General features: G+C 39.2%; 1 protein-coding gene across 7 annotated transcripts in view; it reads left to right on the top strand.

Moving 5' to 3' along the window:
• The window catches only part of LOC122551555 (mitogen-activated protein kinase kinase kinase 20-like), a 143,682-nt gene that overhangs the window by 37,324 nt on the left and 78,649 nt on the right, over positions 1-27,709 (top strand). For all 7 annotated transcript variants that reach the window (XM_087989015.1, XM_087989012.1, XM_087989014.1 and 4 more), the window contains 3 exons: positions 2,221-2,307; positions 23,049-23,123; positions 27,021-27,127. In XM_087989015.1, the coding sequence (XP_087845141.1) occupies positions 2,221-2,307; positions 23,049-23,123; positions 27,021-27,127 (269 nt within the window). The remainder of the gene's footprint in view (positions 1-2,220; positions 2,308-23,048; positions 23,124-27,020; positions 27,128-27,709) is intronic.

The following is a 27,709-nucleotide window of genomic DNA, read 5'->3' as shown; positions in this document are numbered from 1 at the left end:
ACACATTTTACTCAAAATTACACAATGTTCTCAAATTTTCTGCATATAAATGTGGCATGAACCAGCATGATCTGACTATATCATAGAATGCAATTTTTTAATCACAGGATCAGCGCTGTTAACCCAGTGTCTAGAATGCCAGTCAATTTTTAATAACTGAATATAACTTCAAAACATTTGTGATGGATTCTTTACAAGTTTGTGTTGGTGTAGGCAGTCAGTTTCTCAGTAAATTAAAAGGATACCTATTTTCAGAAGTTTTCAAGACTACCTCTAACAGTGTCCTCCTGCCTTAAAAAAAGCTTAACTTTTAAGACCTTGCTTGAGGGCCTTTGGGCGGCTCAGTGGTTAGCACTGATGTCTCACAGCGCCAGGGAACCCGGGTTCAATTCCCGCCTCGGGCGACTGTCTATGTCTCCCCGTATCTGCGTGGGTTTCCTCAGGGTGTTCGGTGGATTAGTCAGGGGTAAATATAGGGAAATAGGTCTGGGTGGATTACTCTTCGGAGGGTCGGTGTGAACTTGTTGGGCTGAAGGGCCTGTTTCCATACTGTAGGGAATCTAAGTAAGTAATTAGTGCAATCTCTCAATTGCAAATTCATGAGCTAGTAATTTTCTGATCATTCTGCCATGTGAATTCTTGTTAAATATCTTGCTAAAGTTCACCTAGTCGAATCAAATATTTTACCAGAATCAACTCCTCTTATTCCCTCTTTGAAAAGTTAATTTATTCAGACATGACCTTCCCTTAAAAAAATCCAGATTGACTGTCCTCCATTTGCAAATGGTGATCTATTCTGTCCGAAACTTTTCCAAATAATTTGTCCACCATCAGGATTAGACCGCCTTGTCTATAATTACTTTGTGTATCTCTTGCTCCATTTTGACATGATGGTAAAATTAGTGGTCCTCTGACCAGCTTTCTATTCCTCTGTGCTTTGAGGTGTGATGCCAGAGATGACACTTTTTTTTTTAGCAGCCTGGTATATTTTGATCCAGACTCTCTGATTACTCTATTTTTACAATCTTTAAATATTTTTAAGACAGAGGTGGATAGATTCTTGATTGCTAAGAGGCTGAATGATTATCGGGGCATGCAAGAATGAAGAATAGAGGTTAAAATCAAATCCGCTATGATCTTATTGTGAATGGGTGGGGTAGGCTCAAAAGGACTGAGTGGGCTATTCTCATTCTTGTTTATATGTTTGCAAGGATGCTGAACAATTCAATATTTCATTTCTTTGTATGCATGTTCCATTCAACACTTCATATGTCAAAAGTCTGCTTAATGCCATCAAAGTAGTAATGCTGCCAGTCTGGTTTTGTCTGATCTTCCTTGCCCAGTGGAACAATTTTTTGCTTCACTTGAAGATCTGTTCCATCATTCTTGCTGCATGTTAGCATTATAGCTTGTACTCACTTCATAAACAAACTATTTTTGTACTTGTTCTTCCACTGATAAAACTGAAAATCTCAAATCCTTTCATAACAATTGTCTTGTTGTAGATTACTATTTCTTGGAAGATTGGAGACAGATAAAGGATGGAATTTTCCTGAGACCTTTGAGACCCAACATTGGAGTTAGCTGGAGTTGCCCAGCCCACATTTGCCTGCAGCACATCCAGTGGCATATTCTTCTTGGGGGCAGTCTCTTAACTGATTGTTTCTGTCTCTGGGTTTGCTGCCCTGTTAGGGAAGGTGGGCAAGTTTTTGATGCTGCAGATCCAAACAGAAGCCCCATAGCTGAGGAGCATCAGTAAGATGGGTATTGTTGCAACATGCTGGGAAATTAGAGCACCTCAATGGGGAGTTATTCACGCAGTTCCACAAAACAATAAGTTAAAGGGATCAAGGCTGGTAGGTCAATCAGGGTAGATGTTTCAAGTCCAATATGACTCTTCATTCTGCAAAGTCAGAATTAATTGTGTTCATTTTGTTTCTCTCCCCACAGATTCTGTCAGATCTGCTGAGTTTAGATATTCTGGCTGTTTGACTAATTCAAATGTGCTGTGACTGTATCAGTCATAATCAGAAAACATAATCTGCAAAGTCCATATTAGTAGATCTGCATCATTACCAAAGTATTTTTCTTGGATATACTATCATTGAATGTCATTCATTGCCTTAATAGTTACCTGGAAGAGTTGTTGAAATGATCTGCGTTTTATGTTATTTACCAGTGGGTTTAGCTAAATGTTAAAAGGTATACTGTATTTTCCAGGTTCTTTGGGAAATGCTGACAAGAGAAATCCCATTTAACGGCCTTGAAGGTTTACAAGTGGCCTGGCTAGTTGTGGAGAAAAATGAGGTACTTTTACAATTTTCGATTGTTACAGTTTGTAAAACCTTGTTTATAAAGTTCTGCTTAATCTATTGAAAATACACCACATGCACACACACCCTTTCTTTCCTGCCAATCCTCACATCCCCTTCCTTGTAGTGTAGTGATTAATGCTTGAGTTTGTACTCCAGACTCTGGCATAGTAATCCACCAAATTTAACATTTTAGATCTTAAACTCAGTTTTTTAAAAAATTGAAATGTAAAGCTTTTATTGATAAAAGTGAATATGAAACATTTTAGAAACTCCCAACTAGCATATTAAATAATGTAAAGAAAAAGCCACGTTTGGTCGAGCTTTTTGTCATGATTGGGACATTTCTAAGGCCAATATAAAGGGGAATAACTAGTGATGATTGGTGGCACTTGAAGTCTGGTGAAGGTGTTGTCCAAATGACAGCTTTAAATTGGTCAGCAGGGTACGTCATAGCACACTCGGGATTATTTAAGCAAATGATATCCAGTCATAGAATCCCATCTAGTGTTGACGATGTGTTACGAGTTTTGCAGGCACAAGCCTCTTAGACAAAATCAGTACCGTGTCACTTCAGTTGTTCAAAATGACCATGTTGTTTAATACAATTCACCAGTTTTAAGATGTATAATGACATATCTGGCATCACACTGACTCTGAAATACATTTACATTTTTCATTTGTGAGATATGTTCTTGGCTTAATGGCAGAATCCTGTTAATGGTGACAATCCTTATGCTGCAACCAAAAAACGAAACTGGTGGAACTCAGCAGGTATGGCAGCATCTGGGAGAGAAAGTAGAGTTAGTGTTTCAAGTCCAGTGTCCTTTCTCCCAATTTGTATTGCTGATGTATCATAGCAGTGTGAAATAACTGATGTTCAATTTGTTTTTGAGTTAGGTTGTAGACTGAGCACACTTCAGGATGGAGAGACAGGATTAATCAAAGCTTGGAAAGGGGAGGATTGATCAAAGATAGCAAAGTTTTGTTGGAGGGTGATCCTTTTTGACTAATTTAATTGAGTTTTTTGAAAAAGTGGGTAAAAACAATGACTGCAATTGCTGGAAACCAGAGTCTAGATTAAAGAGGTGCTGGAAAAGCACAGCAGTTCAGGAAGCATCCAAGGAGCAATAAAATCGACCTTTCGGGCAAAAGCACTTCATCAGGAATTCCTGATGAAGGGCTTTTGCCCGAAACGTCGCTTTTACTGCTCCTTGGATGCTGCCTGAACTGCTGTGCTTTTCCAGCACCTCTCTAATCATTTTTGAAAAAGTGACTAGGTATATTGATGAGGGGAGTGCAGTTGATGTGGAGGGTTGTTTTTGTGATTGGGAACCTGTGACCGTGTATGTACCACAAGGTATCGATGATGGTACCTTTGCTGCTTGTTATGTATGTTAACAGCTATAACGTGAATGTTGAATGTTAGTAAACTTGCAAATGACAGGAAAATTGGTGCTATTGTTGATAGTAAGGAAGATTATTTACAGGCTATGATCTGATATTGATCAGCAGGAAAATTGGGCAGAGCACTGGTAGGTGGAATTAAATCCTGATAAGTGTGAAGTGCTGCACTTTGGGAGGTCTAATAAGGGAAGGATATACACAATGTATGGTAGGAGTCTCTAGGGAGTACTGAGGAACAAAAGGACCTTGGTGTACACGTCCCAAAATTCCTGAAGGTGTTAGCACAGGTAGACAGGGTGTGAAAAAGGCATACAGAATGCTTGTTTCATTAGCCGAGGAGTAGAATGTAGGAACAAGGATGTCTTCTTACAACTTTACAAAACATTTGGTTAGGCCACACAAGGAATACTGAGTTTGGCAACCAGAACACTGCACACTCAGAAAGACATGTTTGCACTGGAAAGGGTATGGAGGAGATTCACCAGGATATTGCCTGGGATGAAAAATCATTAGTTATGAGGAGGGACTGGATAGGCTAGGTTTGTTTTCCTCGAAGCAGAGGAGGCTGAGGGGGAGTTTGACTAAGATTTGCAAACTTACGAGAGGCATAGACTGAATAGATTGTGAGAATCTCTTCCCCAAAGCAGACATGTTTAATAACAGAGAGCATAAGTTTAAGGTGAGGTATAAGAGGTTTAGAGGGGATCTGAAGAAACATTTTCCCTCCCAGATGATGGTGGAAATGTGGATTGATCTGCCTAAGAGGGTGGTAAATGTGGGTACTCTTGCAATTTTAGGGTGGTGCATGTGTGGAATGAGCTGTCAAAGGAAGTGGTGGAGGCTGGTACAATTACAGCATTTAAAAGGCATCTGGAGGGGTACATAATTAGGAAGGATTTAGAGGAATATGGGCCAAGTGCTGGCAAATTGGACTAGATTAAGTTAGGATGTCTGATCGGCATGGACGAGTCAGACCGAAGGGTCTGTTTCTGTGCTGTACATCTCTGTAACTATAAGAAGCATCTGGACAAGCACATAAAATGCCAGGTCATATTAGGCTATGGATCAAGGGCAGATAAATAGGATTAATATAGTTTGTGTTGGCATAGACATGATTTGCCGAAGGATCTGTTTCTATGCTGCATGACTCTCCACGATGAAAGTGGTAGTCATAGTTTACATAATAAACAGCAAGAGATTATCTCCTTCAGGTAGCCAGTGTCTTGTAGGATCACTTTACATACTATTTCAGCATCAAGCTCATAGTGAGCAAATGTCTTGGGCCCTCTTTATGAGCATTTAAATTGAAACTATGTGCAGGAACAGATGCTTTGTTTTCAGAGAATATATGATCAGAAAGATTTATTGTGTTTAGTAATATAGCAAAACAACTTCTGTTTAAGTGAATTTGCGGTGCAGGACTATTTCCAATGGATACTGTTTAACATGTGATAATTAATTGAGGTAATATAAATGGCATAAACAGGTCAAATCAAAAAAATAAAAGAAGTTTATGCATTTCAGGTATAGCTAAGGAATAAATTTGTAACCTAATTACCAATCTGTTCAATGTAATTTTGCATAAATGCTAACTCAGTCATAGGATTCTGTCACAAATTTTAGCAAGCCATGAAGCTATTCTGCCTCTCTTAAATAATTAATGTGGAATATGAATTTCTGTTCTGTTGTGCTGATACTGGTTTCAAATTAACGGAATAGTGACAGCCATTCTCTGGTTCATTCTTCAGGATAATTTGTTGACCAATCAGTGTCAATCTGTTCCTCGTTTAAATTTACATAAAGCTTGCTAGTTAACTGTCAGTTATTGCTGAACTGATTCCTCCTCCGTGCCAATGCCTGTACCATGTCATCCAGTCAGCCCACTCTTCTTGTACAGTATAAAATATTGTTCCTTTTTACATAGTATTCTTGTGAATGCCCTGATTTGCAAAATGGAAAGCTTTACAAATTGACTGTAATTTTTTCAGCAATGCTCAAGCTCTTTACCACCAAATAACTCTTGCTTCCTGGATGGTTTGTAGGGAACAAGCTCAACAGATAGGTGTCACTTACGTGTAACGTCAGGTCCACACACCAATACAATTAAATGCTACTTCAGCTGAGCTAGAAAGTCACTTGGTTGCACCAATCAGCTACAAAAAAACGTAAGAATAGAATCAGACCAATTACGTAGCTACAAACAAGACATTGAGTCGAGACATAACAAACACATGTTCAGCCTAGGTAATCCTCCAAAGTTTTCATCATTAACATCTGGAGACTGGTTCCAGTATTGTTCAAAGTGTTCCATAGATGTTCAAGCAATAACTTTGTGTAATATCACAGCCAGTCGCCAGCCAGGTTACTCACTTATCACAGGACAGGATAAAATAATTCATCCAGATCCTGGGTAAAGAGGGGTGAACTCACCTGCTTTCCATGTCCATGTTTCCCTCAGTTGATTACACTTACTTTCTAAATTAACTTGAATTAAATTATCTCCTCCATTATGGATGCCTTTCCCCCAGACTAAATAAATTCATGATTGAAAAGAAACCACTTTAACCAGGCTTTCTTGAGCTAATGGAAGAATACTTTCTCATTACGAAGTGCAAGAAGAAACAATAATGCAACACAGATTAGAAATGAAAGGTGAATCCAAAAAAAGTTTTAAAAGCAATGTATTCAGCTTAGTCTCTGAATTCTATGAAAGGTAGGTAATATGATGTTGGGTGATACCGGTCACACTGATGTTGCTAGATGAGCAGTTGGTTTTGAGATGCTTGGCTTTGCAATTCAGCTGAAAAGTCTTTGTCCTTTTTCCTTTCAGCAATTTCCTTTTGCTTTCTGGCATCCAGAAAAGAGAGGGATATTTCCTTTTTTATCTGCAGCATTTAGAGGGGTTTTGCAACTGTGACCTTCATGGCACACACAGACCAGAGCTAAAAGTGGGTTTCAGAGAACTGTTTGTTTGTATTCTTGAAAAGGAAAGTGCCAACATGCCTCTCATGCAGATTGCTCTTTTTTACTCTAATAATGTTCCATCTGCAATAATGTACAGATGTCAATTTAGTTTACATGCACTACTGCCTTTGATATCCTTCTCTATGAAGCTTTATAGACATCCATTGGGTGTGACATTCCAGGGTCTCTCTTGAGACTGAGGATAATCCACACTGATCTTCTGGACGTTCTCCGAATCATGTTGCTTAGAATTTAGATTTGCAGTCATTTGGTTTTGGTCGCAGAGTCTGCTTTTAAAAACAACCAGAAGTTCAATATGACTATATATCATAATTTTCATAATAATAATCACATTTATCAAATCATAACCATGCTAAATTCCTAGATTGTCCATTACTAACTCTTCCCCACCCACAAGACAGACCCATCTGAGATGGTGGCACTGTGCTATGCAGTCATTTGGCAGGAGGAATGGCTTTAGGAGTGCTTGATATTGAGGGCCTTAATTCCTTGAAACCTTGTAGCTTCAGATCAGATATAAACAGGGAAGTAATTTGCAGATTAAGATCGTTTTTGTTCTTTCGTCAGATGTGGGCATTGATGGTAAGGCCACAATTTGTTGCCTATCTAATTGCTCTGAAATTGAGTAGCAGTTCAGAGTCGATCACAATACTGTGGATCTGAAGTCACAAGTGGGCCAGACTGAGTAAGCACAGCAGACTTCCTTCACTAAGAGCCTCAATGAAACAGATTTTTCCAACCATCAGTGTTTGTTTAATGATCACTAAGAACTACCTTTCAATTCCAGATTTGTAAAAATTAATTTAAATTCCACCTGATGGTGTGATGGGGATTGATGTGATCTGCACTGAGTGCTAACCTTGGTCTTGTAATTACTAGTCCACTGACATTACCACAACAGATCTCCCCACATCCTCCATGCTGCTCTCTTTTACCCCATGAATAAGTATTTTAATTGGACAAAACTGACAGAAGTATAAGTGGTTTTTATGAAACTACATGCTCTCTAGGTGAGTGCCTTCTCCATCTATATCACCAAGAACGGCTCAGTAGTACCATCAGAGATTGGGTTTGCTGAATCGGGAAAGAAATAGTTGCTAGAATGTAGTTGTAGGAAACAGAATGAGAACACGGTGCTAGGGAGTGTTGCTGAATAAAGACACCTTGTACTGCAGGTTCATAGCCCCTTGAAAGTAGAATCGCAGGTAGATAGGACAGTGAAGAATGTGTTTGGTATGCTTTCCTTTATTGGTCAGAGCATTGAGTACAGGAGTTGGGAGGTCATGTTGCAGCTGTGCAGGACATTGGTTAGGCCACTGTTGGAATATTGTGTGCAGCTCTGGTCTCCTTCCTATCAGAAGGATGTTGTGAAACTTGAAAGGGTTCAGAAAATATATACAAGGATGTTGCCAGGGTTGGTGGATTTGAGCTATAGGGAGAGGCTGAATAGGCTGGGGCGGTCTTCCCTAGAGCATCGGAGGCTGAGGGGTGGCCTTAGAGGTTTATAAAAGACAAAGTCTTTTCCCCGGGGTGGGGGAGTCCAGAACTAAGGGCATAGGTTTGGGTTGAGAGGGAAAAGATATAAAAGAGACCTGAGGGGCAACTTTTTCACACAGAGGATGGTACATGTATGGAATGAGCTACCAGAGGAAGTGGTGAAGGCTAGTACAACTGCAACATTTAAGAGGCATCTGGATGGGTATATGAATAGGAATGGTTTGGAGGGATATGGGCCAGGTGCTGGCAGGTGAGACTAGATTGGGTTGGGATATCTAGATTAATTTAGAATATCTGGTCAGCATGGACGAGTTGGACCGAAAGATCTGTTTCCATGCTGTACATCTCTATGACTCTATTTGAGGGAATAATCAACTTAACCTGTCCTAGCCAATCTCATTGTACTAGATGCATCTATGTACGGCAATATCTGTAAGAGGTGACAATGGAATAATCCCTGTCGAGATCAAGTCTTCTCTTCAAACTGACGGCACCCTTCCAATGTAAGATGCAGCACATTCATTGTCTAAAGTGGGATATGTTAAGAATGTAGGGCCATTGAAAAAGAGATTTGTACTTTAACACAATTTATAATCTCATTCCCAGGGTATTCATAATCTCCTCAATCTAGATGACCAACCCTTGATTAATATTCAGTGCAGAAGAGCAACAGTAGCTAGTAGCTCCACCATATCATCCTATTACAGCAGAAAGGTTGTACGTATGCTAAAGAGTAAAAATAGCATAAGAGTGCGAGAGTTATACAGCACGGAAACGGACCCTTTAGTCCAACTTGTCCATGCTGACCAGATATTCTAAATTAATCTAATCTCATTTGCCAGCATTTGGCCCATATTCCTCCAAACCCTTCCTATTCATATCCCCTTTTAAACGTTGTAATTGTACCAGCCTCTATCACTTCCTCTGGCAGCATGTTCTAGCTGGAGCTAGAACAAATGTATCAGGCCAAAGATCTACAACCTAGCTGGATCAGTTAAGATATGTGGCAAGTATGAAGCAATAACAAGACTTGCAACTTGCATGATTATATCCTCCAACAAGATGGAAGAGCCCAATATGTGAGTGCAAGGTATTTTCAAAGATCTGCTTCCACAAATGACAAATAGATGATCATTTTATGTCTGTACCATCAGAAATGCTATTCTGGCTATTCTTCCACATTACATCATGAATTGACTGAGTGGGCTGACCATGGAAAGTTGCAGGTTGTGGTATTAAAGCCTTTTGCTTCAGAAGTTGCCATGTTCATAATCTAGCTGTTCAGTAGAGCAACAGGGCAACAGCAGGACAGAGATATTCCAGACAATTACTGTCCCATCAGCCTTTTTTTTTCTCATCGGAGTAATGGAAAGTGTTATCAATGGTGCTGTTAAGTGGCACCTACTTAAAGAATTTCAGCAAGATGCGTTTTTGGATCAAAACTAGGACCTGATCAGGCATTAGTGCACAAACCGAATGTGGAGGTTACAGAGAATGATTGCCCCTGACATTAAGGCATCTTTCAACAGTGTTTGGCACTAGGGGGTACAATTAAAACTGAAACTACTGGGGAACAGTGATGAAGTCTCCAGTCTCTCCTAGCACAAGAAAGATGGTAATTTTATTGGAAGTCAATCATCTCAGTGACTGGACATCTTTGCAAGAGCTTGTGATGGCAGTGCAGTTCAACTATTTTCAGCTGTTTCATCAATGACCTCTCCAATGTAATGTTCAGCTCCATTTATAATTCCTCAGATTATTAAGCCTACGTCCATTTGGATAATATCCACACTTGGGCTGATTTAGCGGCTTGTAACAATTTTGTCAAACAAATGCCATCTCTACTTGATATTCAAAGGCAGTACCATCCTACCATCAACACTTCCACTAACTTGTTTCCTTCACAGATGCTGTAAAATTGATGAATATTTCCAGAATTTTGTATCTTTATTAAAAATGTGAAAAAGACTTTTATGTAGAATACTGCACCTTTAAGATGCTGGATCTGCTTTCAAAAGTAGTATTATGGTATTAAACGTGCTTAGCAAGACGTCTGCACGTTTTGAGAAATAAAAAGGTCTTTTGTGATTCAAAGGAATAATTGAATACTAATGATAAATCAAATGATTGTAGCTGTTTTGGATAGTAGCAAGTTTGGAGAAGATTTGTAGCTCAGATTGATGTAAGTTTGTTCGCTGAGCTGGAAGGTTCATTTTCAGACATTCTGTCGCCATACTAGGTAACATCAGTGAACCTCCAGTGAAGCACTGTGTTATGGTGCACCTTCTAGTTATGTGTTTAGGTTTCCTTGTATTGATGATGTCATTTTCGGTGGTGAGGGCATTTCCTGTGGTGATTCAATTTCTAGTTCTTTTTCTCAGAGGGTGACAGAAGGGATCCAAATTGAATTGTTTGTTGATAGAGTTCTGGTTGGAATGCCATGTTTCTAGGAATTCTTTTGTGTGTCTCTGTTTGGCTTCTCAAAGGATGGATATGTTGTCCCAAAACAACAACAAACTGCCACTTCTAGATGTCACAGTAGAGCGAACAGTCAATGGGGAACTTCAAACCAGCATCTACAAGAAAACAACACACAGACGAAATACTGAACTACAGAAGCAATCATCCCAATACCCACAAACGAACCTGCATTAGAGCATTATTTCAACAACCACCACACACAGCAGCGCAGAGGAATATTACCTATACAGCATATTCAAAAAGAATGGTACCCAATGAACACAATCCGCCAATTTCTCAGCAACGACCCCAAACAAGCAGACAAAACATGTCCAGAAATTCTAGCCACTCTCCCCTATATCAGAGACAGCTCAGAAGTGACTGCCAGACTACTCAGATTTCCTGGCATCATGGTAGCTCACAAACACACCAACACATTAAAACAACAGCTTGAAAGACCCTATACAAACAACAAGCAAAACGGATGTCATTTACTAAATACCTTGCAAGAACTATAACAAACACTACATTGGACAAACAGGCATAAAACTAACCACTAGGCTATATGAACATCAACTAGCCACAAAAAGACATGATCCACTATCACTTATATCCTTACATAAAGATGATGAAGGACGCCACTTTGACTGAGACAACACATCCATCCTAGGACAAACCAAATAGACACACACACGAGAATTCCTAGAAGCACGGCATTCCAACCAGAACTCTATCAACAAACAGATCAATTTGGATCGTTTCTATCACCCTCTGAGAAAAAGAACCAGAAATGACATCACAGGAAATGACATTACCAACCCAAGAAAACCTAAACACATAAATAGAAAGTGGGCCATAACACCAGCGCTTCACTGGAGGCTCACTGATGATGTTACCTAATATGGTGACAAGACGTCTGAAAACGAACCTTCCAGCTCAGCGAACAAACTTACATCCTGATTTGAATATGCCATTTTCTGTATTTTTGGAAGGACTTTCTGATACATTTCACAATTTATCCTAGAAATGCATCTGTTATAAAATATCGGTTTTTGTTTCTCTGTCGTGAGATGTTATTCTCTTAACAACTAGGATGTATCAAATTTTAACCCTGACGTGGCATGAATTTTGAGAACCTTGCTTAAAAATGAAACTATATAAAATGTATCCAGATGATTTTTCAGGCTTCTATGTACTGTGTGTTTTGTTTTCGTTTATGTATTTATGGCTTTAGTACCAATTTTTTTCCTCTTACTGTTATCTGTTATAAAACTTACCCTGTGTGCAATACTGATTTGTCTATTTGCGTTTCATTGGCACTTGGAAATTGAGTCAGTTCTGCAGGAATATCTAACGAAAATTTGTATTTCTGCCCACTGTTTGAAACTGAGAAAAATGTGCCAACACTCATATTAGAAGCAGCAAGGTGCTGGTTTTGAATTTTTATAACTTCTACATTTACTAAAAATGGAATCCATTCGCTCTTTAAATGGAATCAACTTTCTCTCATTACAACTTACTGATTATTTGTTGCACATCTTTCCGAGGTAGGATTGCACAAATAAAATTTGAAGAACAAACAACAATGTTTTATTTTATAAAACAGAACTCCATAAGCAATGTTTTTTTAAAATATCTAACAGGGAGGAAACCTTTGGTCATTACTTAGGACAGGGATACTCTCATCTTCAGCCAAGTCATCTGTAAATATTGATGCAATCTTCAGTACTCGCATAGATATTGACATACATCCAGGAGCCCCACTCCTTACACCCTGAAGGCTCTAGCTATCCAAAGAAAAAGTGTAATTAATTCAATGATAGTGTGACCAATTGAAATACCGTGCTAATAAATCAATTTCCATCAGGACCTTAAATATCCAAGGGGCCTGGTTTTAATACCTATAAATCAAGGCATGACCCAAATCTTATTCTCATAATGAAATCCTTGTAAAGTTGTTGGAAAATTATGGTGTAGGAAGCTTGTCACAAAGCAGACCCACTGTTAAGATACTGTGAAGTACTCCTCCTCAGGTAGATTGTGGTCAAGTTTCAAGTCTTCCAACTCTCAAATGGTGATATATCTCCCTAGCTATTTGTCAATATTTCTGACAACTGATGAGTCACCAACAGTGACTAAAGTTCCAGTGGACCCTTCCTTTGTTCTTATTAGGTTGGCACATCTTCCCAATTTCCATCTTTCCTCAGCCTTCCTGACAGAGTCATGGAGATGTAGAGCACGGAAACAGACGCTTCAGTCCAACCGTCCGTGCCGACCAGATATTCTAACTTACTCTAGACCCGTTTGTCAGCACTTGGCCGCAATCCCTCTAAAGGCGCAGTAGGTCAGGCAGCATCTAAGGAGCAGGAGAATCTGCCCGAAACGTCGATTCTCCTGCTCCTTGGATGCTGCCTGACGTGCAGCGCTTTTCCGGCAACACATTTTTCAGCTCTGATCTCCAGCATCTGCAGTCCTAACTTTCTCGCAACTCCTCTAAACCCTTTCTATTCCTATACTTGTCCAGGTGCGTTTTAAATGCTGCAATTGTACCAGCCTCCTCCATTTCCTCTGGTAGCTCATTCCATACATGTACCACTTTCTGCATGAAAAAGTTGCCCCTTAGGTCCCTTTTATATTTTTCACCCCTCACCCTAAATCTATGCCCTCTAGTCCTGGGCTCCCCACCTCAGAGATAAGACCTTATCTATTTATCCTATCCATGTCCCTCATGATTTTATAAACCTTGATACAGTCACCCCTCAGCCTGGTCCGCTTCACAGAAAACATCCCCAGCCTATTCAGCCTCTCCCTATAGCTCTAATCCTCCAACCCGGGCAACATCCTTGTAAATCATTTCTGAACCCTTTCAAGATTCACAACATTCTTCCAATAGAAAGGAGACCAGAATTGCATGCAGTATTCCAAAAGTGGCCTAACCAATGTCCAGTAAAGCTGCAACATGACCTCCCAACTCCTTTACTCAGTACTGTGACCAATAAAGGAAAGCATACCAAACGCCTTCTTCACTATCCTATCAATCTGTGACTCTACTTTCAAGGTATTGTGAACCTGCACTCTAAGGTCTCTGTTCAGCAACACTTCCCAGGAGCTTACCATTAAGTGTATTAGTCCTGCTCTGATTTGCTTTTCCAAAATGCAGCACCTCGCATTTATCTAAATTAAACTCCGTCTGTCTATTGGCTCATCTGATCAAGATCCTGTTGTAATCTGAGGTAACCTTCTTTGCTGTCCACTACACCTCCTATGTTGGTGTCATCTGCAAACTTATTAACTATACTTCCTGTGTTCACATCCAAATCATTTATATAAAAGATGAAAAGTAGTAGACCCAGCACCAATTCTTGTGGGATATTGCATACCAACACTCCTTCCTCCCAAATGATATCACTCTCCAGATTTCCACATCCCTCGTACAATTGCCACACTCGCATCAAGGGCTGCAAGGTCTAAGTGACCTATTCCATCTCCAAATCAATGCCTAAACCCTAACTTAACATGTGCCAAATCCCCTCCCTTCACAAAACAACTGTTTCTCACTCTATCCCATGGATCCAATCAGCCCTAGTAACCTGGTATCTAGTCTGATGGGCCAGCGTTTTAACACTGTTGCTTTTATGGGATGCAGTGGGTGTTTAATGGGCTAAAAAGATAGAGACACAAAGACAGAGATTGCTGGAAAATGTCAGCAGGTCTGGCAGTATCTGTGGGGAGAAATCTGAATTAACATTTTTGGTCCAGTGACTCCTAAGAGCTGTCAGCATTAACCATCTGTCTTCTCAAGGGAATTAAGAATAAATAAATGGCTTTACCAGTGATGACTATATGCTATTAATTAGGTTTTTAAAAATTTGTCCAGCATATTCACTAGCTTCTAGACAGTCTGCATTAATCACTGATTAAAACCTGATCAGTAATAGGAGTTATGTAGAGTTATATGAAGACATTGGGTGATGTAGAAAATATCCGCAGGGCATTGTTAGTACCGTGGGGAAAATACTTGTGCTCAGTTAATTTTGTCAAATTAAAAAGATTATATATTTCCATATCTGATTTGATGTATATATGGCAAAAGTTGCTAATGAGTCTCCAACAACCCCTTTCAAAATCAGCCAGTTCTTTGCTCAGAAGAAATTTCAAGCTACATTTGATAGCCAAATCACTCGCTCCACAAAAGAGAGCTAAAATAAAATTTTGCAGGATTACTTAAAACAAAAAGTAAACAGAACACCCGTACCTTCCACCTCAGACGTTGGGAGAAATCTAAATATGCTGGAAAGAGCAGACTGCATTTGCAAGAAAGCACTCTTGTCAGCACTTACCCTAGCAGCTGTTCACTTTGATACCAATGAGAAATTGGAGAAAGGCTGATTGCTTCCCACTCAGCCTAGAGAAGAAGAGTGGTTGTACTAATCAACAAACACTTTCTCTTCAATCTGGAGGCAAGTAGTGTAAAATTTCCAATTTTAATACAATATTGAATGGCAGCATAATTCATACGATACAAAATGGCTCTATGTTCACCACATCACTACTCCTCTTACCCGGTCCATGTATGGAAGGCATAATGATTGTGAAGCTAAACTGTCTTCTGCCCACAATGGGAAACTGTAAGCAAGTGCAGAGAAGCCAAGCTAACCTCAAAGCAATGTAATGACTTGAGCTTGAAGTTGTTGGCTTACAGAGATGGAAGTGGCCTGTAGCATAACTAATAAAAGACATCTCTAAGATGTACTATTTCTTGATGTTATACCACATGGTCCCAAGTCATACACTGAAAAAGAACCAACAGTCACTTTGGACCAAAACCCACTTACGACTGAATTAATCACCTTACTGCCTTAACTATGCTTCTGCCTGATACAAACCAATCAAAAGTCTTGTAAAGCTGAAAACAACTGTGGATACTATAGTGTAATGTTGTGGTCAGGCTGCCATCTTTATCTTGGTAAAAACAATGACTGCAGATGCTGGAAACCAGATTCTGGATCGATGGTGCTGGAAGAGCACAGCAGTTCAGGCAGCATCCGAGGAGCTTCAGCAAAATCGACATTTCGGGCAAAAGCCCTTCAAAGAGGAAGTAAAGAGATTAGTGATTCGGGGATCTAGAACAGAAAGTGAATTTAAACTCCTAATGCTGAAAACGCCTTGATGGTGGCAAGGAGAGAATTAAACAATTTAGCAATAGTTGCTGAAAACGCCTCTAGTAAATGGGATCTAGATATTTTCACAGTAGTAAGCTAAAGAATCATCTCTCACACAGTTTAAGCCAGAAAATGCATAAAAGTACATTGTGTGTAAATGATCCAGTGGTAACTTTACCACTACAGGTGCTGAGAAAGGATTTACACCTGTAGTGTTCTCTTAATAAAATGTGCTACAGGAACTTTAATAATACTTAACAAATCTCTGCCTTCCATCAACCAGTGAACTCCATCTACAACTAAAAGCTACTAGTGTGGGAACATCGAAGGACTTGATCGTAAACCTTCTGAATTTCAGATTCACTTCCATCCAAGGCCTAACAGGACCATTCCAAATCTAGCAGAGATTTACGGTAGCGCCTTGACATAAGAACTACCCCGTTCATGAACAAATCGGTTTACAAACAGCATTGTACATAAAAGTTTGCTTCAACATACGTACAAAATGCAAGGTACGAGCAGTTCGTCTTTGGAGCGTGCGCTGTGAACATGGGAAAAATTGATTCAGTTCGCGAACCGTGACCCGAAACGGATTAAGTTCGTAAGTCGAGGTGCTACTGTACTTGCATAGCAAGTTTTGAGAAGATTTGTAGCTCAGGTTGAGGTTTTGGACGTACGAATGAGGAAGGACACCACTTCGACTGTGACAACACATCCATCCTAGGACAAGCTAAACAAAGACACGCACGAGAATTCATAGAAGCATGGTATTCCATCTGGAACTCGATCAGCAAACACTGAGTTAGACCCCATCTGCCACCCCCTGAGAAAAGAAACAGGAAGTCACCTCACCACAGGAAATGAGATCACCAACCCAAAGAAACCCATGTAAATGGAAAGCAGGAATTTTCAGCATTGCTTAGCATGAGGTCTACTGAAGATGTTACCTAGTAGAGTAACGAAACGTCTGGAAATGAACCTTGCAGCTCAGCAAGCAAACCTACATCCATTTACTTGCATAGCCTTGAACTTCATTTATTGGATCTGTTGCTCGCAATGTGGTGTCCTCTACATCGGAGAGACCGAGCACAAACTTGCAGAATGGTCCAGGGACCCTCTCTAGGCCATATGCACCAACTGATCCCATCTTTTTGTAACCATCCATTTCAACTCCCCCTCCCACTCACTGCATGACATGTCCATTCTTGGCCTCTTCCTCCACCTCAACAACGTCACCCACAAACTGGAAGAGGAACACCTCATCTTTTGCCTCGGGAGCCTACAATCACAATGCCTCAACATTGAATTCATCAATTTCCAAATACCCCTCCACCCACCCGTCCCAGATCCAACTCTCCAACTCGACTCCACCCTCTTACCTGACCTCCCACATACCGGCTCCACACTTCCCACCAACCTATCACAATCACCTCCTAGCTTTGCCCACCTATCGCCATCCTAACTACCTTTCCCCCAGCCCCATCCCACTCCCCCATTTATTTCTTAGCCCCTTCCCCACCCCAGTCCTAATGAAGGGTTAAGCCCGAAACATCGACTCTGTTAAGATTGCCATACTATTAAGATCAATTTCAGAAGAACCAACATGGTCCTACTTTGGTCCTTGACCACTAGAAATGGAGGACCCATTGCAATGAGTAGGCTAGTGTAAAACTTGTTACAAGCTTCAGGAAAATGCTTTCATTTTTAGGTTCTGGGAAGATTTTAGCAGTTCTGAAAACGTCAATATAATGCTTCAAATGAGGATAGAGAGAGAAAGCAGGAAACTAGAACAATAAATCTGACATCTGTCATGGGAAAATGCTGGAATCCATTAAGGAAGTAGTAGACATTAGAAAAACCTAACACAGTCCGATTCAACATGGTTTTCTGAAATAAAGTCATGTTTGACAATTTTGTTAGAATTCTTTGACAATATTACGAGTAGTATGGATAAGGGAAAACCAGAAGATATGGTATATTCGAATTCTCAAAAGGCAATTATTAAGATTTCACGTAAAATGTTATTGCGCAAGAGGTGTTGGGGATAATACCTCTACAGTACAGGAGTGGCCAGTCAAAATAGAGCAATTAATTGGGATAAATGAATCATTTTAGGATTGATAAATTGTAACTAGTGAGGGGTACCACTGTGATCAGAGATGAAGCCTCACTACTGTCTATATTAATGACTTGACAAAGTGTATTGCTGCCAGATTTGCTAACAATAAAAAAGTAGGTAAAACACGTGTGAGGAGGAGTCACAATTCTGCAAAGAAGTATTGATTGAATAAGCAAGTGGGGAAAATTCGGCAAATGGAGCATAATGTAGAAATATAGGATGATGTGTACTTTGGAAAGAAGAATAGAAATTCAGACTGTTATTTAAATCAAGGAATTGCAGAATACTGCAGCAAACGGTGTCTGAGTGTCTTCAAGGTTAGCAGCAGGTACAACAAATAATTAGGAAGGATAATTATTGGTGAAGGGATTGGCTATGAATGTAGGAAAGTCTTGCTATAACTGTAAATGGTATTGCTGAGACTCCATCAAGAATAATGTGTATTTTGATCTCCTAACCTCGTAAGGGATAAACTTGCATTGAAAACAATCAGGGAAGGTTCATTAGGTTGATTCCAGTGAAGCAGTTGTCCAGTGAGGAAAGGCTGAGCAGTTTGTTCCTGTATCCATTGGTGTTGAGAAGGATGAAACATGATCATATGGGGACATATTAGACTCTGAAGATACTTGACAGGGTAGGTGCAGAAAGCATATCACCCCCATAGAGAAATCTAGGACCGGAGCAAACAATTTATAAATGCGGTCTCCATTAAAGATAGAGATTAGAAATTTCTTGTCTGAGACATATTAATCACGAGAATTTTCAGCCCAGTGGAAGCTGGAGAATATATACAAGATAAAGTTAGACTCCCTTGTGGATCAAAAATCTGTTTGTATTTATGGAAGACCAGGCAGAAAAATGAAGTTACAGCCAGAATTTGTTATTGGACAATCTCACTGAACGATGGACTAGGCTTGAGGACAAATGATCTACACCTGCTCCTATTTCCCATATTTCTATGAAATGGAACCCTCTGTACATCAACTGTGTTTATAAAATGTAAGCTACATGCTAAATGAACAGGAGTGTGCATGGTACAAACACAGAGACTGCTGGAGAAACTCAATATTTCTGGCAGTATCTGTGAATTGAGAAAGAGGGTTAATGTTTTGACTACAATATGGCTCTGTGAGGTCACTGTATATAATGCCATGTAAAGCAATTGTGTTAATGAATGTATTGTTTGCTTCATTATGCAACTCCCAAGCTCAAATCAAGACCCTCATTTCAAAGCCTCTACCTTGTACAAACTGCTGTGCTGAATTATTTACAAGTAATTAGCTTATAGTGCTAGATTGATATTTGAAATGGGTGAACATCATGCAAAAATTGGATAAACAGATTTGTTTCTTTGCCTTAGATAATAATTCAGTAAATGTCTCTATGCTATAAATTTAAATAAATGGAGGGACAAGAAACAAAGGGATTACAGTTCCTGGAATCATAGAATTCCCGCTGTATGGAAGTAGGCTGTTCAGCCCATTGAGTCCACTCTGGCCCTCTCAAAAGCATCCCACCCTGACCCACAACCCTGCATTCCACATGACTAATCCACTTAGTCTGCACATCGCTGGATGCTATGGGCAATTTAGAATGGCCAGTCCATCTATGCTAAACTGAAGCATCCGGCAGAAACAACGCAGACACAAAGAGAACGTGCAATCTCCAGACAGACAGTTGCCTGAGGGTGGAATTGAACCTGGGGTCCCTAGTGCTATGAGGCAGCAGTGCTAACCACTGAGCCACCATGCCATCTAAATCAGTCAGGGTCCCATTGAATGGTGGAACAGACTCTAGGGGCTGAACAGGCCTACTCCTGTTCCAATGAATGGACATTATGCTATAGTCTGTCTTGCACTAACAGATAAAACAGCATTGGAATTTTAATGGTGCAATTAAAAGTGGTTAATTTCCAGTCATTCAGTCATATTAGAGGGACAATTAATTTTGAAAGTCATCTGAATTTTCATCGGTGTAGCTAGTCTCCATGGCCAGTTTTGCAGAAAATAAAAACCTGAAATCCGTGATACCAAGAAATTAATATGAAGAGGACTGCTTCCTTCACTTCAAATGCCTGGGATCCATAAGTATAGGCACCAATAATTGCCGCAAGTACTGGACCTGTGCAGGAAACCAACGTGCAGGAAATGAAAAATAAATTCAAAAGATACAGGTGTTATTTTATTTAAATCCTTAGAAATTAAAGTACTACAGAGCAATAATAAATTATTAATACGGCAAAATAAATTGTTATCAATCGAATGCATTGGATTTTGCAAATTGTTATATGAATGTAAAATGGAGTGCTAACTATGCTTTATGATATTATTTCTCATATAAGTCATGCACCACCTCCCAATCTGATTTTCTCCTGAGCTAATGCCTGGCAACTGTTACCTTGCAGAGTGCAGGTCAATCTACTTGTTTTCTTCAAAACTCCAGCCCCTACATTTTGTCCCTTCCTGCTGAGTTGCAGTTGCCACTTGCATTTTCTCCATATCAAGCCCCAAGAGTATCTTAGCTTCTACTAAATAGAAACAGCGTTAACGATGACTTCACTTCAAACATATTTTATTGGTTACAAAGTATTTTGTGGTGGCTTGAGAGTGTGGAAAATGGCATGTAAATGTGTCTTAATTATTAGTAGCATTTCAGTATTATTAAGATAAATAAACTGATTGCTAGAATTAATAGATGTAATTTCTAAATTGATATCCCAATTTGAAGATTCACATTTAGAGCTCATTTACATAAACACTTGTACTGTTAGGCTCCATCATTAGCATTGGGCCTAGCTTCGCCACATTTTGTTCCTTGGCCAGTGTTGCTTGCAGGTTCCCCATTACCCACAGCCTGCATATTACCTTAATGTTCACCCCTGCACTGTTTAAACAGGATTGCAGAAGATCCATTAGAAAAGTGTAAATGTACAGTGGAACCTCACTAATGCTATTTACATGTGGATGCAAGGAGAAACTAATCATCTGGCATAAGAATAGAAATACAATCTGGGTTAAGGCCCTATAAACTCATTTTTGAGGAAGGATTGCTATTGAAGATGTTAATCTATATTCAAATGATTGACTTGTATGATCCCAGCATTTTTAAATTTGAGGTGTTCAATTTTTTGGTTAGTTATTTTTTCCCCCAGTGATTGATTCCTTGCCCAATGTTACATACATGTGTACCATATTCTTGCAATTTTACAATGAAGTCAATTTTCTAATTTAGATACTACTCCCAAAATACGAAGTAATGTACTAAGAAATATAAGTTGTGTATCACATGTTGGAGCGGTACTTTGGTGTTTTTGTCAACTGGAACTGTATTGCAATCAATGTTTCAGTTCCTCAACCCCACCCTACTGTATCTTCCTCCCTCTTTCACATAGCTGGGCTGAATCTAGGTTGCCCTTCATATAAATGCACAATCAACTTAATATGCAGAAACATCTTACATGTTATCTTGTGCCCAGGGATTGAGTGAAGCTGCTTCTTTATTTTTAATTAACTGAAAACCATAGGTACATCATTTCAAAATGTAAAGTATATACAGTTTTGTTTCAGTAAACAGTACTATCAGCAGTGAGATGAGCGTGCATAGGACATTTCAGTGGCTGCCAAATGGAATAGACTTACATGTAATAATTCCTTATTGTGTCATTTATCTACTAGTTAAATATTCTCCTGATTGCTGGTGTGTAACTATGAGCATGTGATGTCAACCACTGATAACCAGCTTTCCCTCCGAGGAGACAAAAACAGAAATTGCTGGAAAAGCTCAGCAGATCTGGCAGTATCTCTGGAGAGAAATCAAAGTTGATGTTTCGAGTCCAGTGAGGAAGGGTCACTTGACCTGAAACATTAATTATCATTTCTCTCCAGAGATGCTGCCAGATCTGCTGAGCTCTTCCATCAATTTCTGTTTTTGTCTCTGGTTTACAGTGTCCACAGTTCTTTTTATTTTTATTCCCTCGCAGGAAGTGTGTATGTGCAGCCCCTTCAAAGTTCTGCATACAGTGATTGGTATTGACGCACCAGTCACAGCATTGCCTTCAGATTCTGGATGTCTCTTGGATAGAATGGGGAAATTTGGGCCAGCTCACTATTTTCTTATTGCCCATGTATATATTTAGTGAGAACATGAGCAGACATATCAGCAATGTTTCGTTCATTTCAACAGTTCACCATCCCTCTCTAAAAATTGCTGTTAAAGTTAAATCTCATTACAAACTTATTCCAAATGTAGACAAAAGAACTGAATTCTGCAGGTGAGGTGAGAGTGAATGCCCTTGATATCAAGGCAGCATTTGGCTGAGTTTGGTATCAAGGAGGCCAAGAGAAACTGGAGTTGATCAGAATTTTTGGGGGAGAGCTCTTCACCGGTCAGAGTCATACCTCAACCAAAAGAAGATGCTTATGGTTATTTGATGCCAATAATTTGGGTTACAGGACATCACTGTAGGAGTTCCTTGGGTTTTTATTGTCCTAGCCCCAACTACCTTGATCATCCATCATCATGTCAGAAGTGGAGATTTTCACTACTTTCTCAGTATTCAGTACCATTTGTGACACTTAAGGTACTGAAGCAACCGTGCCAACACACAACGAAATATGAGCAACCTTCATGCTTTGGCCAATGAGTGGAATGTAACATTGCTTTCACGTGTGTACCAGATAATCATTATTGAGAGAGAGAGAGAGAGAATCTACCCATCTTTTCTTGACATTCAATGACATTACTATCAATGCATCACATGCCATGGCAATATTTCATCAAGCCTCCATTGATAGCACTTTCCAAACTCATGACCTCTGCCACCTGAAAGTTTCCCTCCAAACCGTATAGCATCCTAACTTGGAGCTATATTGTTGCTTGTTCACTGTTTTTGGTTCACAATTCTGGAACTCTTTCCTAGATGACATGAACTGCAATAGTTCAGCATCGACCTCTTGAGGGCAATTAGGGACTACCAACATGTTGTCCTTGCCAACAATGCTCACATCCCGAAAGGAAATTAAAAGGTTCCCAGTTTGATTGATTCTATTATTAGTGCTTTTTTTGAAGAATTACCTTTGTGTAATACATGTGCTATTTTTATTACAGAGGTTGACCATTCCGAAGGGCTGCCCTGCCAGTTTTGCGGAACTCCTGCATCAGTGCTGGGAAACAGATCCCAAAGTGCGTAGTGAGATTTAAAAGATTTTTTTTAATGTTGAATGAATGCTGTTGATGACAGTTGGTTTGGGAGGAAGAAGAGACAGTTGAGGAGGTTCTGCTGTTACTTTACATTATTATTTAATATAATGTTGAATGAATGCTGTTGATGACAGTTGGTTTGGGAGGAAGAAGAGACAGTTGAGGAGGTTCTGCTCTTACTTTACATTATTATTTAATACAAGATTTGCAGTCTTTGATGACCCATGTTTTCATGGGCCAAATTAATCTCCATTTGACTTTCTGTAAATTAAATAAACAGAAGGGACCATTTCTCAGTGGTGATGGATCTATTTTAGAGTTCCCTTGGGATCATCTATTGTATAAAATGGTGCCCTTTATTAATGTTCCAGTAATATATGACAATGAACACATCGTAACCGTCTGTATTTTTGTTTTTAGACCTCCAAAAATGTTGATAGGTTCCACAAATGTAACCATTTATAAATATAGTTCCTTCACACATCCAATGCAATGTTCCTAAAATGTACTGATTGAGAGGTACAGCAACTTACTGTGTTAAAAGTGTAAAGAAAGAAACAGCTGTGATTCAGTCGTTTATGGTGCTTTTATTTTGCAATCGTGTTACATTATACCAAACTCCAGGGCTCTTAGCTCCCAATTATGTTACTCACCTATTGTGGCTCTCCATATCCCGTAGGAGGTCAGCTTGAGAATACTGCCTTGCTTTCCTGTCATGCATGCAGCAAAATGATGTCACTCTAGCTCTTAGTTTCTATCAGTTTCTAATTGGGCAGCTTGCCATGATCAGCAGTGTGCCACATTTCAGAGTCGCCACTATCCTTCTCCAAGCTACTATTACTAAATAGAACTGCACACTACCCTCCTGTACAAATACAATCAGCATCAATTATCTGAAAAATCAAGTACTATTCTTGCAGAAAATTACTGACGATCTTCACCACTTAGTGTGGATGGACTGTATTCTTGCTGCTGACATTGATGTCGTGACTCACATGTAATAGGCCAGAAGTGGAGTCAGTGAATGAGGCAGCAGCTTTCAAGATGGACACAACAGTGGTCTACTGCTGTCAGAATAATGAAGGTCATATTTATGAGTGCAGCTGCCAACAGGAGTACTGTACACTTACCATCAGCTACTCACTTTTAACATAAAATTACCTCTAGAACTTTTGAGTCTGCTGGACTTCACCAAAATAATTTTAGATTCTGATATTTTGCAGTCAGACCATTTTTATTTAGCATTTGGCTATTTAAAACAATGTATTTGTGGGCATTTTCTTTTCAAGTTTGTATTGTTGTTAGAGGTCAGTGCTTTACATATCCTCTTTCCTCTCTTTGGAAAGGAATAGTTGTACTGTCAATCACAGTTATCATGTTATGAGTTTGTTTGTTACAGAAGTGGATTAAATGGCACAGCAACATTGGTCACTGTTCTTGAAGCTGTAGAAAATTACTAGCTTTGACATGCTGATTCAGTACTAAAAGGTGTAAACATTGTTAAGAAAATAAAATAAACAACTATAGTGCTATGATTACCCATAAATAAACAACTATTTAATTAATTAAGAGCATGAGAACAGATCATTAAGTTCTAAAACCATTCAGTGAAATCGTAGTTGATTTGTAACTTAACTGCATCCATCTACCTTGGTTTTAAACTCCCTTGTCAAACAAAAGCCTATAGGTCTCAGATTTAAATTTCCTATTGAGCTGGCATCTACTGCTTTCTTGTGGGACTGGTTTCCTTGCTTCCACTATCCCTTATTTGAAGAAGTATTTCCTAAGTTATGACAATAGACAATAGGTGCAGGAGTAGGCCATTCTGCCCTTCAAGCCAGCACCACCATTCATCATGATCATGGCTGATCATCCTTAATCAGTATCCTGCTCCTGCCTTATCCCCATAACTCTTGATTCCACTATCCTTAAGAGCTCTATCCAACTCTTTCTTAAAAGTATCCAGAGACTTGGCCTCCACAGCCTTCTGGGGCAGAGCATTCCATCCACCCACCACTCTCTGGGTGAAGAAGTTTCTCCTCAACTCTGTTCTAAGTGGCCTACCCCTTATTTTTAAACTGTGTCCTCTGGTTCGGGACTCACCCATCAGCGGAAACATGCTTCCTGCCTCCAGAGTGTCCAATCCTTTAATAATCCTTCTCCTCTGAAATGCCTGGCTATGATTCTATTTATTTTCTAATCAACCTGTTCAGAGATGTTATTACATACCTCTGGAGCAGATGGGATTTGAACCCAGGACTCCTGGCTCAGAGTAATGCTACTATGGTTATGAACCCTTCAAGTTGCCAAATAAAATTTTCTATGTAGCCTAGTAACATACTTCAAAATCCTAAAAAATGATTAAATCCTCCCTTTAATCTTCTTTATTCTATGGAATACAACCTGTTATGATCACTGAGACTGAAAATTTTAAAGTAAAATTTGAAGTTCCAGTTGACAACTGAAAGGATAACACAAGATTTTATGTTTTACGACGTTTATAGTACAGTCTAAAAGTACGATTAATTAATACTATTCTTGTAGGCAATTGACACTTGAATGTTCTGTGGTGACATGAATGCTTAATTTAAATAAGGAAACCATTTCGCAGTTACACTTTACAAGTACCTAATGTGTCATTCGATTCCCGAAGACCCAGCCCAAAGTGATTCTTGTCTCCATCCAGTTTACATTGTACCTTTCCTTTCCCACCCTGACAACTTCTAACCCCAGAATAATCAAGCAGTCAGTCATTCACAGTGAGCATTTTTCTAATGAATCACTTCCAGCTGGTAAATTTTTCAGCCTTGACTCATATATCACAAATTTGATCTTTTCAATCTGAGCACAAAATTCCAGCTGTATCTTTTCATGGTGAAACAGAGATTGTCAGCCTCTCCCAGATCCTAACAGACTGCCTTTATCTGAGTTTTCAGAGATAATTTAAAACTCTTGTCCTCTCAAGCCTATCTCCATAGCAACATGAATTACTTGGACCTTGTATCCAAGCAGCAATGCTGATTAACAATCCTTGTGACTGCAACTACACTCTATCCTGAAATCAAATGAAATATTAAAACATAATCGTTTACAACCCGACATTCTCAACACCTTCCTGGGTCAAACAACCGAACGATGTTATTGTAATTGTGTGTGTAAACCTTTCACCTTCCAACAAAACACCCCAGGCTTCTCTTAAATATTTAACATATCAACTAGCACATAATCACTTCATTTTGTCCTAAATTCAAAGCACATTATAATGTTATAAAGCTTCATACAATCAATGAAGTCTAATTTATGTTCCTCTTAATATTCTAACCCTTGGAAAGCTCATTATGTTCAGGTGAGTCTGCACTATATTACTTCCAAGAGCAGTATTTCCTGTCTAAATGACCAGAACAATTTGCTCAACTCGACATGGTCCAGCCAGAGATTTGCATAGTTGTAGCAAAACTTTCTTTCCCTTATATTCTTGCCCTCTAATTATGAAGACTTACCTTTTGTAGTCTTTATGATTTATTTTTATCTACTACTTTAGTGAATTATGGACCCATAAATCTCTTTGGATTTTTATTATTTAATGATGGTCAGATCTAACAATTTTTTGTCTAACAGAGGTGATCCAATACCTAACTGCTTCTACAAGCCTTTTGCCCACTCACTGAATCTCTCAATAGCTCTTTGTAATTTTAGGCTCACATTTTTACTATTCACTGTAGTACTGCACCTCAAGTCTGTGTTCATGCAATGTGTGTATTTCAACCAGCTGTTAAATCTTTATCTTCCAATTAAGTTAAATATATAGAAGACACTGTGTACAGTATATATAACAATTTGCTTACTGCATTTATGTTTGCTTGTTATTGGTTCTTACAGAAAAGGCCAAATTTTAAGCAGGTCTTGGGGATTCTTGAGATTATGTCACATGACAGCAAACTTCCAGATCAGTGCAATTCCTTTCTGCATAATAAGGCTCAATGGAGGTAAGCTTATATCCTCTTTCAGCGTACTGGATGGTCATTTTAATCTGTTGAGTCTTTTAACTTTGGAATATATGGGAAATATTACAACTAGGTTATGGTTTTATTTCATTGATATAGTATTAGAAAAGTGATACACACAGAACTGCAAGTTTGAATATGGCTGCCTTTTTGTGATACTTGAGGCATCTGCATTTATGCTGTCTCTGATACAGTGTAAAATGGTTGGATTTGCCATCGTTATGTACAGACTGTGCTGTCACCGGCTAGAGTGCTGCACATCTAATGTTGACAGCACATTGTCAATACAGAAAATGTATTCTGCAATTCCACAATCCAAAGTATGTAAATAGGTTAAGTACTGATAGCTTTATCCTGTATTTAAATGTTTTTTGGCAGCTTAAGTGGAGATTATCACTTCGAAATTAACTTGATTCATTCGTCTCACAAATTAACTCTAAATATTGCACAATTCTTAGTCATCTCTCGTGTTTGACAATGTTAATGGCTACTGAGGCTATCAATATGCACAGAAGATGATTGCCTGAACTGACAACTATTGCCATGATGGAGAGAACTTCTGGA

This window comes from Chiloscyllium plagiosum, unplaced genomic scaffold (assembly GCF_037043375.1).
Source record: "Chiloscyllium plagiosum isolate Xiang-an unplaced genomic scaffold, Cpla_swu_hap1 HiC_scaffold_7, whole genome shotgun sequence".
In the NCBI taxonomy this organism is placed as follows: Eukaryota; Metazoa; Chordata; class Chondrichthyes; order Orectolobiformes; family Hemiscylliidae; genus Chiloscyllium; species Chiloscyllium plagiosum.
Note: the sequence above shows the minus strand (reverse complement) of the source record. Positions and strands in the feature narration are given on the sequence as shown.